The sequence below is a fragment of the Penaeus chinensis genome, chromosome 12, assembly GCF_019202785.1.
Source record: "Penaeus chinensis breed Huanghai No. 1 chromosome 12, ASM1920278v2, whole genome shotgun sequence".
Classification (NCBI taxonomy): Eukaryota; Metazoa; Arthropoda; class Malacostraca; order Decapoda; family Penaeidae; genus Penaeus; species Penaeus chinensis.
The window spans coordinates 15,408,466-15,422,213 of record NC_061830.1 but is presented as its reverse complement, the minus strand read 5'-3'; the positions used below and the strand labels follow the sequence as shown (position 1 = coordinate 15,422,213).

Here is a 13,748-nt window from a genome sequence, read left to right as displayed (position 1 = left end):
TCAACACCATTTGTAACAACTATACTAGAAACACTATCGGTGTCACCTACTAGTCCACCAGAAACTACACCATCGGTGTTAACAATTACATTACCGGTGCCAACTACTACACCATTAGTGTCAACTACACCAGCTATGTCAATAACTACACTAACAGGTACAACTACACCACCAGAAACTACACTATTGGTGCCAACTACTACACCACCATCAAAGACGATTACACCAGCAGTGTCAATTACTACATCAACAGTTGCAACTACACCATCGCTGTCAACTACTACACCACAAGAAACAACTACACTACTGCCAACAACCACACCATTAGGGTCAGCTACTCCAGCAATTTCAACTACTACACAATCAATGTCATCAACTGCATCAGTAGTGTCAACTACTACACCACCAGTAACAACTACAAAAATAGTGCCAACTATTGCACTAGAAATATCTACACTATTGGTGCCAACTACTATTCCACCAGAAACATCTACACTATTGGTGCCAACTACTACTCCATCAGTGTCAACTACTACAATAACAGAAACATCTACACTATGGGTGCCAACTACGCCACCAGAAACATCTACACTATTGGTGCCAACTACTATTCCACCAGAAACATCTACACTGTTGGTGCCAACTACTACTCCATCGGTGTCTACTACAATAACAGAAACATCTACACTATTGGTGCCAACTACTACACCAGCGGTGTCAAGTACTACACAGGGAGTGTCAACTACTACACCAACAGGTACAACTACACCATCGGTGTCAACTACTATTCCACCAGAAACATCTACACTATTGGTGCCAACTACTACACCAGCGGTGCCAAGTACAACACCATCAAAGTCGACTACACCAGCAGTGTTAACTACTACACCAACAGCTACAACTACACCATCGGTGTCAATTACTATTCCACCGGTGTCAATTACTACACAAACGGGTACAACTACACCATCGATGTCAACTACTATTCCACCAGAAACATCTACACTATTGGTGCCAACTACTACACCATCAGTGTCAACTACTACAATACCAGAAACATCTACACTATTGGTGCCAACTACTACTCCACGAGAAACATCTACAATATTGGTGCCAACTACTACTCCACCAGAAACATCTACACTATTGGTGTCAACTACTACACCAGCGGTGTCAAGTACTACACCATCAAAGTCGACTACACCAGCAGTGTCAACTACTACAATAACAGAAACATCTACACTATTGGTGCCAACTACTACTCCACGAGAAACATCTACAATATTGGTGCCAACTACTACTCCACCAGAAACATCTACACTATTGGTGTCAACTACTACACCAGCGGTGTCAAGTACTACACCATCAAAGTCGACTACACCAGCAGTGTCAACTACTACAATAACAGAAACATCTACACTATTGGTGCCAACTACTACTCCACCAGAAACATCTACACTATTGGTGTCAACTACTACACCAGAAACATCTATACTATTAGTGCCAACTACTATTCCACCAGAAACATCTACACTATTGGTGCCAACTACTACACCAGTGTCAACTACTACAATAACAGAAACATCTACACTATTGGTGCCAACTATTATTCCACCAGAAACATCTACACTGTTGGTGCCAACTACTACTCCATCGGTGTCTACTACAATAACAGAAACATCTACACTATTGGTGCCAACTACTACACCAGCTGTGTCAAGTACTACACCAGCAGTGTCAACTACTACACTGACAGGTACAACTACACCATCGGTGTCAACTACTATTCCGCCAGAAACATCTACACTACTGGTGCCAACTACTACACCAGCGGTGCCAAGTACAACACCATCAAAGTCGACTACACCAACAGTGTTAACTACTATACCAACAGCTACAACTACACCATCGGTGTCAATTACTATTCCAACTGTGTCAACTACTACACTAACGGATACAACTACACCATCGATGTCAACTACTACTCCACCAGAAACATCTTCACTATTGGTGCAAACTACTATTCCATCAGAAACATCTACACTATTGGTGTCAACTACTACTCCACCAGAAACATCTACACTTTTGGTGCCAACTACTATTCCAACAGAAACATCTACACTATTGGTGCCAACTACTACACCAGCGGTGCCAAGTACTACACCAGCGGTGTCAAGTACTACACCATCAAAGTCAACTACACCAGCAGTGTCAACTACAACACCAACAGGTACAACTACACCATCGGTGTTAACTACTATTCCACCAGAAACATCTACACTATTGGTGCCAACTACTACACCAGCGGTGCCAAGTACAACACCATCAAAGTCGACTACACCAGCAGTGTCAACTACTACACCAACAGGTACAACTACACCATCGATGTCAACTACTATTCCACCAGAAACATCTACACTATTAGTGCCAACTACTACACCATCAGTGTCAACTACTACAATAACAGAAACATCTACACTATTGGTGCCAACTACTACTCCACCAAAAACATCTACACTATTGTTGCCAACTACTATTCCACCAGAAACATCTACACTATTGGTGCCAACTACTACACCAGCGGTGTCAAGTACTACACCATCAAATTCGACTACACCAGCAGTGTCAACTACTACACTAACAGGTACAACTACACCATCGATGTCAACTACTATTCCACCAGACACATCTACACTATTGGTGCCAACTACTAAACCATCAGTGTCAACTACTACAATAACAGTAACATCTACAGTCTTGGTGCCAACTTCTACTCCACCAGAAATATCTACACATTTGGTGCCAACTACTATTCCACCAGAAACATCTACACTATTAGTGTCAACTACTACTCCACCAGAAACATCTACACTATTGGTGCCAACTACTATTCCACCAGAAACATCTACACTATTGGTGCCAACTACTACACCAGCGGTGTCAAGTACAACAATATCAAACTCGACTAGACCAGCAGTGTCAACTACTACACCAACAGGTACAACTACACTAACAGGTACACCTACACCATCGGTGTCAACTACTATTCCACCAGAAACATCTACACTATTGGTGCCAACTACTAATCCACCAGAAACATCTACACTATTGGTGCCAACTACTACACCAGCGGTGTCAAGTACTACACCATCAAAGTCGACAACACCAGCAGTGTTAACTACTACACCAACAGGTACAACTACACCATCGGTGTCAACTACTACTCCACCAGAAACATCTACACTATTGGTGTCAACTACTACACCAGCGATGTCAAGTACTACACCACCAAAGTCGACTACACCAGCAGTGTCAACTACTACAAAAAAAGAAACATCTACACTATTGGTGCCAACTACTACTCCACCAGAAACATCTACACTATTGGTGCCAACTACTATTCCAACAGAAACATCAACACTATTGGTGCCAACTACTACACCAGCGGTGTCAAGTACTACACCATCAAAGTCGACTACACCAGCAGTGTCAACTACTACACTAACAGGTACAACTACACCATCAATGTCAACAACTATTCCACCAGAAACATCTACACTATTGGTGCCAACTACTACACCATCAGTGTCAAGTACAACATCAAAGTCGACTACACCGGCAGTGTCAACTACTACGCCAACAGATGCAACTACACCATCGGTGTCTACTACTATTCCACCAGAAACATCTACACTATTGGTGCTAACTACTACCCCAGCGGTTTCAAGTACAACAACATCAAAGTCGACTACACCAACAGGTACACCTACACCATCGGTGTCAACTACTATTCCAACAGACACATCAACACTATTGGTGCCAACTACTACACCAGCAGTGTCAACTACTACACCAACAGGTACAACTACACCATCGGTGTCAACTACTATTCCACCAGAAACATCTACACTATTGGTGCCAACTACTACTCCATCAGTGTCAACTACTACAATAACAGAAACATCTACACTATTGGTGCCCACTACTACTCCAACAGAAACATCTACACTATTGGTGCCCACTACTACTCCAACAAAAACATCTACACTATTGGTGTCAACTACTATTCCACCAGAAACATCTACACTGTTGGTGCCAACTACTACTCCATCGGTGTCTACTACATTAACAGAAACATCTACACGTTTGGTGCCAACTACTACACCAGCGGTGTCAAGTACTATACCAGCAGTGTCAACTACTACACCAACAGGTACAACTATACCATCGGTGTCAACTACTATTCCGCCAGAAACATCTACACTATTGATACCACCTACTACACCAGCAGTGCCAAGTACAACACCATCAAAGTCGACTACACCAGCAGTGCTAGCTACTACACCAACAGCTACAACTACACCACTGGTGTCAACTACTATTCCACCGGTGTCAACTACTACACAAACGGGTACAACTACATCATCGATGTCATCTACTATTCCACCAGAAACATCTACACTATTGGTGCCAACTACTACACCATCAGTGTCAATTAATACAATAACAGAAACATCTACATTATTGGTTCCAACTACTACTCCACCAGAAACATCAACACTATTGTTGCCAACTACAATTCCAACAGACACATCTACACTATTGGTGTCAACTACTACTCCACCAGAAACATCTTCACTATTGGTGCCAACTACTATTCCACCAGAAACATCTACACTATTGGTGCCAACTACTACACAAGCGGTGTCAAGTAGTACACCATCAAAGTCGACTACACCAACAGTGTCAACTACTACACTAACAGTTACAACTACACCATCGATGTCAACTACTATTCCACCAGAAACATCTACACTATTGGTGCCATCTACTACACCATCAGTGTCAACTACTACAATAACTGAAACATCTACACTATTGGTGCCAACTACTTCTCCACCAGAAACATCTACACTATTGGTACCAACTACTATTCCACCAAAAACATCTACACTAATGGTGTCAACTACTACTCCACCAGAAACATCTACACTATTGGTGCCAACTACTATTCCACCAGAAACATCTACACTATTGGTGCAAACTACTACACCAGCGGTGTCAAGTACTACACCATCAAATTCGACTACACCAGCAGTGTCAACTACTACACTAACAGGTACAACTACACCATCGATGTCAACTACTATTCCACCAGAAACATCTAGACTATTGGTGCCATCTACTACACCATCAGTGTCAACTACTACAATAAGAGAAACATCTACACTATTGGTGCCAACTACTACTCCACCAGAAACATCTACACTATTGATGCCAACTACTATTCCACCAGAAACATCTACACTATTGGTGTCAACTTCTACTCCACCAGAAACATCTACATTATTGGTGCCAACTACTATTCCACCAGAAACATCTACACTGTTGGTGCCAACTACTACACTAGCGGTGTCAAGTACTACACCATCAAAGTTGACTACACCAGCAGTGTCAACTACAACACCAACAGGTACAACTACAGCATCGGTGTCAACTGCTATTCCACCAGAAACATCTACACTATTGGTGCCAACTACGACAACAGCGGTGCCATGTACAACACCATCAAAGTCGACTACACGAGCAGTGTTAACTACTACACCAACAGCTACAACTACACCATCGGTGTCAACTACTACACAAACGGGTACAACTACACCATCGATGTCAACTACTATTCCACCAGAAACATCTACACTATTGATGCCAACTACCACACCATCAGTGTCAACTACATCAATAACAGAAACATCTACACCACTGGTGCCAACTACTACTCCACCAGAAACATCTACACTATTGGTGCCAACTACTACTCCACCAGAAACATCTACACTATTGGTGTCAACTCCCACTCCACCAGAAACATCTACACCATTGTTGCCAACTACTATTCCACCAGAAACATCTACACTATTGGTGCCAACTACTACAACAGCGGTGTCAAGTACTACACCATCAAAGTCGACTACACCAGCAGTGTCAACTACTACACTAACAGGTACAACTACACCATTGATGTCAACTACTATTCCACCAGAAACATCTACACTATTGGTGCCAACTACTACACCTTCAGTGTCAACTACTACAGTAAGAGAAACATCTATACTATTGGTGCCAACTACTACTCCACCAGAAACATCTACACTATTAGTGCCAACTACTATTCCACCAGAAATATCTACACTATTGGTGTCAACTACTACTCCACCAGAAACATCTACACTATTGGTGCCAACTACTATTCCACCAGAAACATCTACACTATTGGTGCCAACTACTACACCAGCGGTGTCAAGTACTACACCATCAAAGTCGACAACACCAGCAGTGTCAACTACTACACCAACAGGTACAACTACACCATCGGTGTCAACTACTATTCCACCAGAAACATCTAAACTATTGGTGCCAACTACTACACCAGCGGTGTCAAGTACAACATCAAAGTCGACTACACCGGCAGTGTCAACTACTACGCCAACAGATACAACTACACCATCGGTGTCAACTACTATTCCACCAGAAACATCTACACTATTGGTGCCAACTACTACACCAGCGGTGTCAATTACAACATCAAAGTCGACTACACCAGGAGTGTCAACTACTACACCAACAGGTACAACTACACCAACAGGTACACCTACACCATCGGTGTCAACTACTATTCCACCAGAAACATCTACACTATTGGTGACAACTACTACACCAGTGGTGTCAGGTACAACAACAAAGTCGACTACACCAGCAGTGTCAACTACTACGCCAACAGGTACAACTACATCATCGGTGTCAACTACTATTCCACCAGAAACATCTACACTATTGGTACCAACTACTACATCAGTGGTGTCAAGTATAACATCAAAGTCGACCACACCAGCAGTGTCAACAACTACACCAACAGGTACAACTATACCGTCGGTGTCAACTACTATTCCATCGGTGTCAACTACTACTCCACCAGAAACATCTACACTTTTGGTGCCAACTACTACACCAGTGGTATCAAGTACAACATCAAAGTCGACTACACCAGCAGTGTCAACTACTACGCCAACAGATACAACTACACCATCGGTGTCAACTATTCCACCAGAAACATCTACACTTTTGGTGCCAACTACTACACCAGTGTCAAGTACATCATTAAAGTCGACTACACCAGCAGTGTCAACTACTACGCCAACAGGTACAACTACACCATCGGTGTCAACTACTATTCCACCAGAAACATCTACACTATTGGTGCCAAGTACTACACCAGCGGTGTCAAGTACAACACTATCAAAGTCTACTACACCAGCAGTGTCAACTACTACACCAACAGGTACAACTACACCATCGGTGTCAACTATTCCATCGGTGTCAACTACTACACCAACGGGTACAACTACACCATCGGTGTCAACTACTATTCCACCAGAAACATCTACACTATTGGTGCCAACTACAACACCAGTAGTGTCAAGTACAACATCAAAGTCGACTACACCAACAGGTACAACTACACCGTCGGTGTCAACTACTATTCCATCGATGTCTATTACTATTCCACCAGAAACATCTACACTTTTGGTGCCAACTACTACACCAGTGGTGTCAAGTACATCAAAGTCGACTACACCAGCAGTGTCAACTACTACGCCAACAGGTACAACTACACCATCGGTGTCAACTACTACACCACCAGAAACAACTATACTAATGGTGCCAACTTCTGCACCATCGGTGTCAACTACTACCCCAATAGAAACAACTACACTATTGGTGCCAACTACTGCACCAACGGTGTCAACTACTACACCGACAGGTATAACTACACCATCGGTACCAACTACATCACCATCAAAGACCACTACGCCAGCAGTGTCAACTACTACACCAACAGGTACAACTACACCATCGGTGTCAACTTTTATTCCACCTGAAACAACTACTACACTAAAAACGACTACACAAGCGGTATCATCTACTACGCCAACAGGTACAAATACAACGCCGTTATCAACTACAACACCAACTAGTACAACTATACCGCCAAAAACAACTATATTAGTGCAAACTACCATATCAACAGAAACAACTACACCATCAGTGCTAACTAGTACACCAGAAACGACTACACCAGCGGTGGCAACTACTGCACCAACAGGTACAACTACACCATCGGTGCCTAAAAGTACATCAGAAGATACTACAACATCGGCATTAATTACTACAGTGCCTATAACTATAACATCGGTACCAACTATTGCATCAACATCAGCATCAGAATCATCTACATCTGAAATATCAACAACATCGGTACCAACTACTATACCGACAGAAACATCAACTGCAAAGGTATCACTTAACACACAAACACGTACATCCCCAGCAACGATATCAACTAGACCAACATCGGAATCTACTGTTACACAAGCGGGTACTACTCCAGTGGTAATAACCACACCTACGGAAACTTCTACATCACATACTGTTCCAGCGGATACATCCACCACTAGTCCACCACTACAGTCTACAGGTATAACACTAAATACAAAAGAAACAACTGTTTCAGTAGAAACTACGGCATTATATCAAATAACTGCGGAATTATCTACATCAACAAAAACACCTGCATCAACGGAAACTCCAATTTCAGCAGAATCACCAACATCTGTGGAAACAATAACTTCACCACAATCCCTAGTATCAACGGAAGTTCCAACTTCACCGGCATCACCAACATCAACAGAAATCCCTACTCCATCGCAATCACTAACATCAACAAAAACACCTGCATCAACGGAAACTCCAATTTCAGCAGAATCACCAACATCTGTAGAAACAATAACTTCACCACAATCCCCAGTATCAACGGAAGTTCCAACTTCACCACAATTACCAACATCAACGGAAATCCCATCTCCAAAATCATCAACATCAACGGAAATCCCAACTTCTCCAGAATCACCAACATCAACGGAACTGATAACCCCAGCGAGCGTCTCTTTACCGCTGGAAACATCAACGCCCGCAGAAATAACACCAACGGTACTGCCTCTTTCCTCAACTGTTGCATCCGCGGAGACCACAATGGAAACCACTACCACACCAGGTAATTTTATTTATAGTTGTGAAGTAGCATGGCAATTTTAAAACTGGATTATTAACAACTAAGGAATTACAGTAGATCCAACTGAAATAAGATCAACTGAAGAAATGAAAGAAAATAAGAATTAACATTAAATTATCCCTTACATTTCAGATTTTTCGTGTATTTTTGTTTACATCTTTTATTTAGATTAATGATATTATGGGAACTAAAGATTTTTTCATATCAGTTCCCTTTTAAATATTTATATATTTGTGTGAGTGTGTTGTGTGGGTATGTGCATCCGTGCTTGTGTGAGTGAGCGAGTGAATACGCGCGCGCGCGCGCGCGCGGGTGTGTGTGTGTGTGTGTGTGTGTGTGTGTGTGTGTGTGTTCCCACTTCTGAAGATATTGCAGTGAAATATTTTTACAGCCCATTAAAGCATACCTAAGCAGGGTTATTTTTCGAAATAAAGTACGGGTGGCCATTTCGTACGAAACACATTTTTTTTAGTTGATTTCATTGTGTTTCGCACGTTTCCAAACTTCATTTCAACCGCAAACCACCATTTCAATTATTTTTTACAAAACAGCCGTCACGTACGCATTTTGCATTTAAGGTTTCCTCGCTTATTTCCCTTAACAGTAATTTTCGAGCCCACTACCTCCCTCTCTCTGACGGTTGGGTACCAACCGCCGCGATCACAGCCGTTACGCGCGCATTTATTACTTTCAGGTTTCCTCACATTTCTTTTAACAGGGGCTATCCCCCTGTTATACGAAACGTGAGGAACCCCCTTTTTAGGGAGCTGCCACACCTAACACCCACCAAGGACAACAAACTTTCATCTCGTATTCACGGTAAGACAAGAGAGATCCTCGGTAACACGAACGGAACATGACCGCGACCTAACATCCGCGGCAGTTATCTTCAGGGTAAATAACTACGCCATGACCCGAGACACAGCAGATGGATGATCAAACAATACGTGAATTACTTATGAAACCATTACACGATTATATCTTTACCTCACGAGGGGGTTTTAACTCCTGCGTAGTAGAGCCACAATGTCTCTCCTCACTTAATTTACATGGTTTCTCGCGTTTTGGGCACTGTCCTCGCGGAGGATGCACACCGTGCTTCCTTAAAGAGTCAAGGGCACTAGTTTTCCTTGCAAAATTGCTTTGTTGCCAAGATTTTGGCAAGGACACATCGAACACATCATCGCAAATGGCATCCACAGTGAAACTGATTTTTTTTTTTTTTTTTTTTTGTCTCTCTCAACTGATTTTCCAAGACAATTAAGTTATATTGGCTACATATTGTTTCCTTAAATTCGATTGGTCCGTGAGTTACTTCTTCAAAGGTGATTGGCGCGTGACGTCACACACTCCACCAACACACAGGGTCCCCTCCCTTTCCCCCCACCCATCCCACCCCGCACAGCGACGCGGAAAATCAACTTTTGGCAAAAAAAAAAAAAAAAAAAAAAAAAAAAGTAGGTTTACGAGTTTATTTATGAGATTATCTCCGTTATTATTCGTTTGTAGCGATAACGTATTGAGAAGAAGTGTATTAGATTGGTGTGTTTTATCGATACCCGGTGTTAAAAATGAGGTAAGTGCACCCATACAAATACCGAAAATTGACCCCAAGCAGATTCTGCCCAGGGAAGCTGAAATTGTGATATAAAAAGTCATAGGCCAAATGGTCAAAACGAGAGGGAACCGAGAAAGCGCACCATTTCTAACGTTCCGTTTCGTTACTGGACTGTAACACCTACCGTTTCGTCAGGTGCTAGGTCAAGTGAAACAGCAATCGACACTTCTGTGCTTTTGTTGGCTGATCAGTTTTATAACCGGTAGATGGATATGAAAGGATTAAGAATTCACTGCAATATCTTAAAATTGTGTGAAAAAATATACATATATATACATATATAAAAATATACAGATATGTAGGTATGTATATATACACATAAATATATGTGTGTGCGTGTGCGTGTGCGTGTGCGTGTGCGTATGCGTGTGCGTATGCGTGTGCGTGTATACACATATACATATATAATGTATATATATACACATACACACACACTCACTCATACATATATATATATATATATATATATATGCATATACATATATGTAACACACACACACACACACACACACACACACACACACACACACACACACATAAACACATAAACACATACACACACTACCTGTTGAATGTAAAGAGAAAATGTATATGTTTGATTGTACAACTTAAGTTTGGTCTCTAGCCCTGTCGTTTAATGTGTCGTTTTCGTATCTGGTAAGGGATTACCGAATTTTTTGTCTACGTGTATTCATATTAAGACTGAACGCTTTCTTAGGAGAAATATAACAATATTTGTCCTAAGTTTGACGTAAATACAAAAGCCGGCCAACAATTTTATAATTTCTTTCTAACGAATGTGAAAATAGGTTCATTTATATATAATTTCAAGTTGCCTAAAAATTATCATAATTTCCATTGAATTTCAGGTATTGTTTTTATTAATGAACATAATTTTACAAGCAGGAAATACCAAGAATACCAGGTCAGCGGCCACTTTAACCTGCCGAAACAAGATACAATTACTGCTATATATAACATTTTTTTCCCACTCATAGCCTAAAAAAGTATATATAATACATACACACACATATATGTGTATGTGTTTGTGTGTAATGTATATATGTATGTGTATATATGCACACACACACACATACATATACTAATACTGATATATATATATATATATATATATATATATATATATGCACATACATATATTCATATTTATACATTATATATTCATATATATATTCATATATATACACATTATATATTCATATATATACATTATATATGATTATATATATTTGTATTATATATATTATATATGCATATATACATATCCACACAAACACACACACAGACATAGACACACGCATATATATATATATATATATATATATATATATATATATATATATGTGCGTGTGTGTGTGTGTGTGTATATATATATATATATACATATATATAGTCTCCATAGATATTCAATGATCACACTGTATTACATTCTATAAATCGTAAAAGATTACAATGCTAGATATCATTTGTATTTACCTACAAAAATCAAAAAAATATATAATACTAGATATTACTTGTATTTCATTTGCACGCAGAAGTTTATCCTGAGATATTCTCAAGCAATAAAAAAGGTGATCCGAAATAGTGAAGTACACAAATACAAATGGTCACATGATGCTTCCCAATATCTTTACAATGTTATATATATATATATATGAAACGATAGGGGGGGGGGGGGGGCATTAGTTACCGAAGCACCGATAACCGTTATTTTTTTCATTGACTAATAATAACAATTCCATTCTTTGAATAATCATAATGTTCATAATGCTAGTAATATTACTGAAAATAAGTTTTATAATGATTATGATTATAATTACAATAATGTTGATATTTGTAGTAACAATATTCATAATGATGATATTCAACAACAATATTGATAATAATTATAATAATGGTAATTAGGATGATTGATTATTGATGTTAATAATAATGACAATGATAGTAATAATGATGATAATTATAATAATAATAATAAATACCATTTAATACCATCAGTAATAATAATATTAATAATAATAACGGATAATAATGATAATGATGAAGTTGATGACAATAATATTTATAAGAACAACAACAAAGATAATAATAATAATAATTGCATTTTTAATAATAATGATAATAATAATAATAATAATAATAATAATAATAATAATAATAATAATAATGACAATAATAATAATAATAATGACAATAATAATAACAATAATAATAATAATAATAATAATTATAATAATAATAATAATAACAATAATAAAGATGATGATCATTGCATTTTTTTAAATCACTATTATTACTATTATAATCATCACCATCGCCACTAAGTTCCGCTCCCTAACTGTTCCCCGCTGTTTTAATGCAACTTGTACGGGATAACTGTAAAAATATATACAAGGACAGGGCTGTCAAACTCATTTACCGCAGGGTGCCACATTTCACTTTGGTAAACAGTATGCGGGCCTGATAACCTTAATTAAGTCATCGCGACGAAACGGCCGTATGGTTAACGTAAACGCTTTAGGAAGCCAATTAAGTAATTATAAAAACACAGTAATGAAACATTAAAGACTGTAAGTTGTAATATCAATAGACGGAGCACGGGCTTAATTAATCATGTAAAATTGCCGACTGTAAAAATGAAATAGCAAATATGCCTGATAGTATCAGCTAACCGGTTCTTCGTACTAGCTATAAGAATAAATAAATGCATAAAACGTATGTAATGTATTCACATACAGCTATGGTGCTCACTACTCATAGTCAAGATAATCAAGCTACAGTGTAATAATAGAAAAAAAGTGTTTAACCTTGTACCGCTAATTGTATCTGCTCTAAGATTCAATACCCAGGATAGTACTGTAATTATTCAGTTGAAAGTGAAATGGCGTGATTAAAGAGAAAGTAAGAAAGAAGAGAAGAAAATCGAGTAGCAATCGTTTCAAATGTTCGGCTGCCGCATTGTGTCTCACATGCGGGCAA

General features: G+C 39.4%; 1 protein-coding gene across 1 annotated transcript in view; it reads left to right on the top strand.

Annotated features, from left to right (window-relative positions):
* LOC125030968 (mucin-17-like) overlaps positions 1 to 9,287 on the top strand; it is a 75,530-nt gene extending 66,243 nt beyond the window's left edge. Inside the window, exon 41 of the mRNA XM_047621388.1 lies at positions 8,963 to 9,287. Within this exon, the coding sequence (XP_047477344.1) occupies positions 8,963 to 9,153 (191 nt within the window). The 3' untranslated portion in view covers positions 9,154 to 9,287. The remainder of the gene's footprint in view (positions 1 to 8,962) is intronic.
* The last annotated feature ends 4,461 nt before the right edge of the window (positions 9,288 to 13,748 follow it).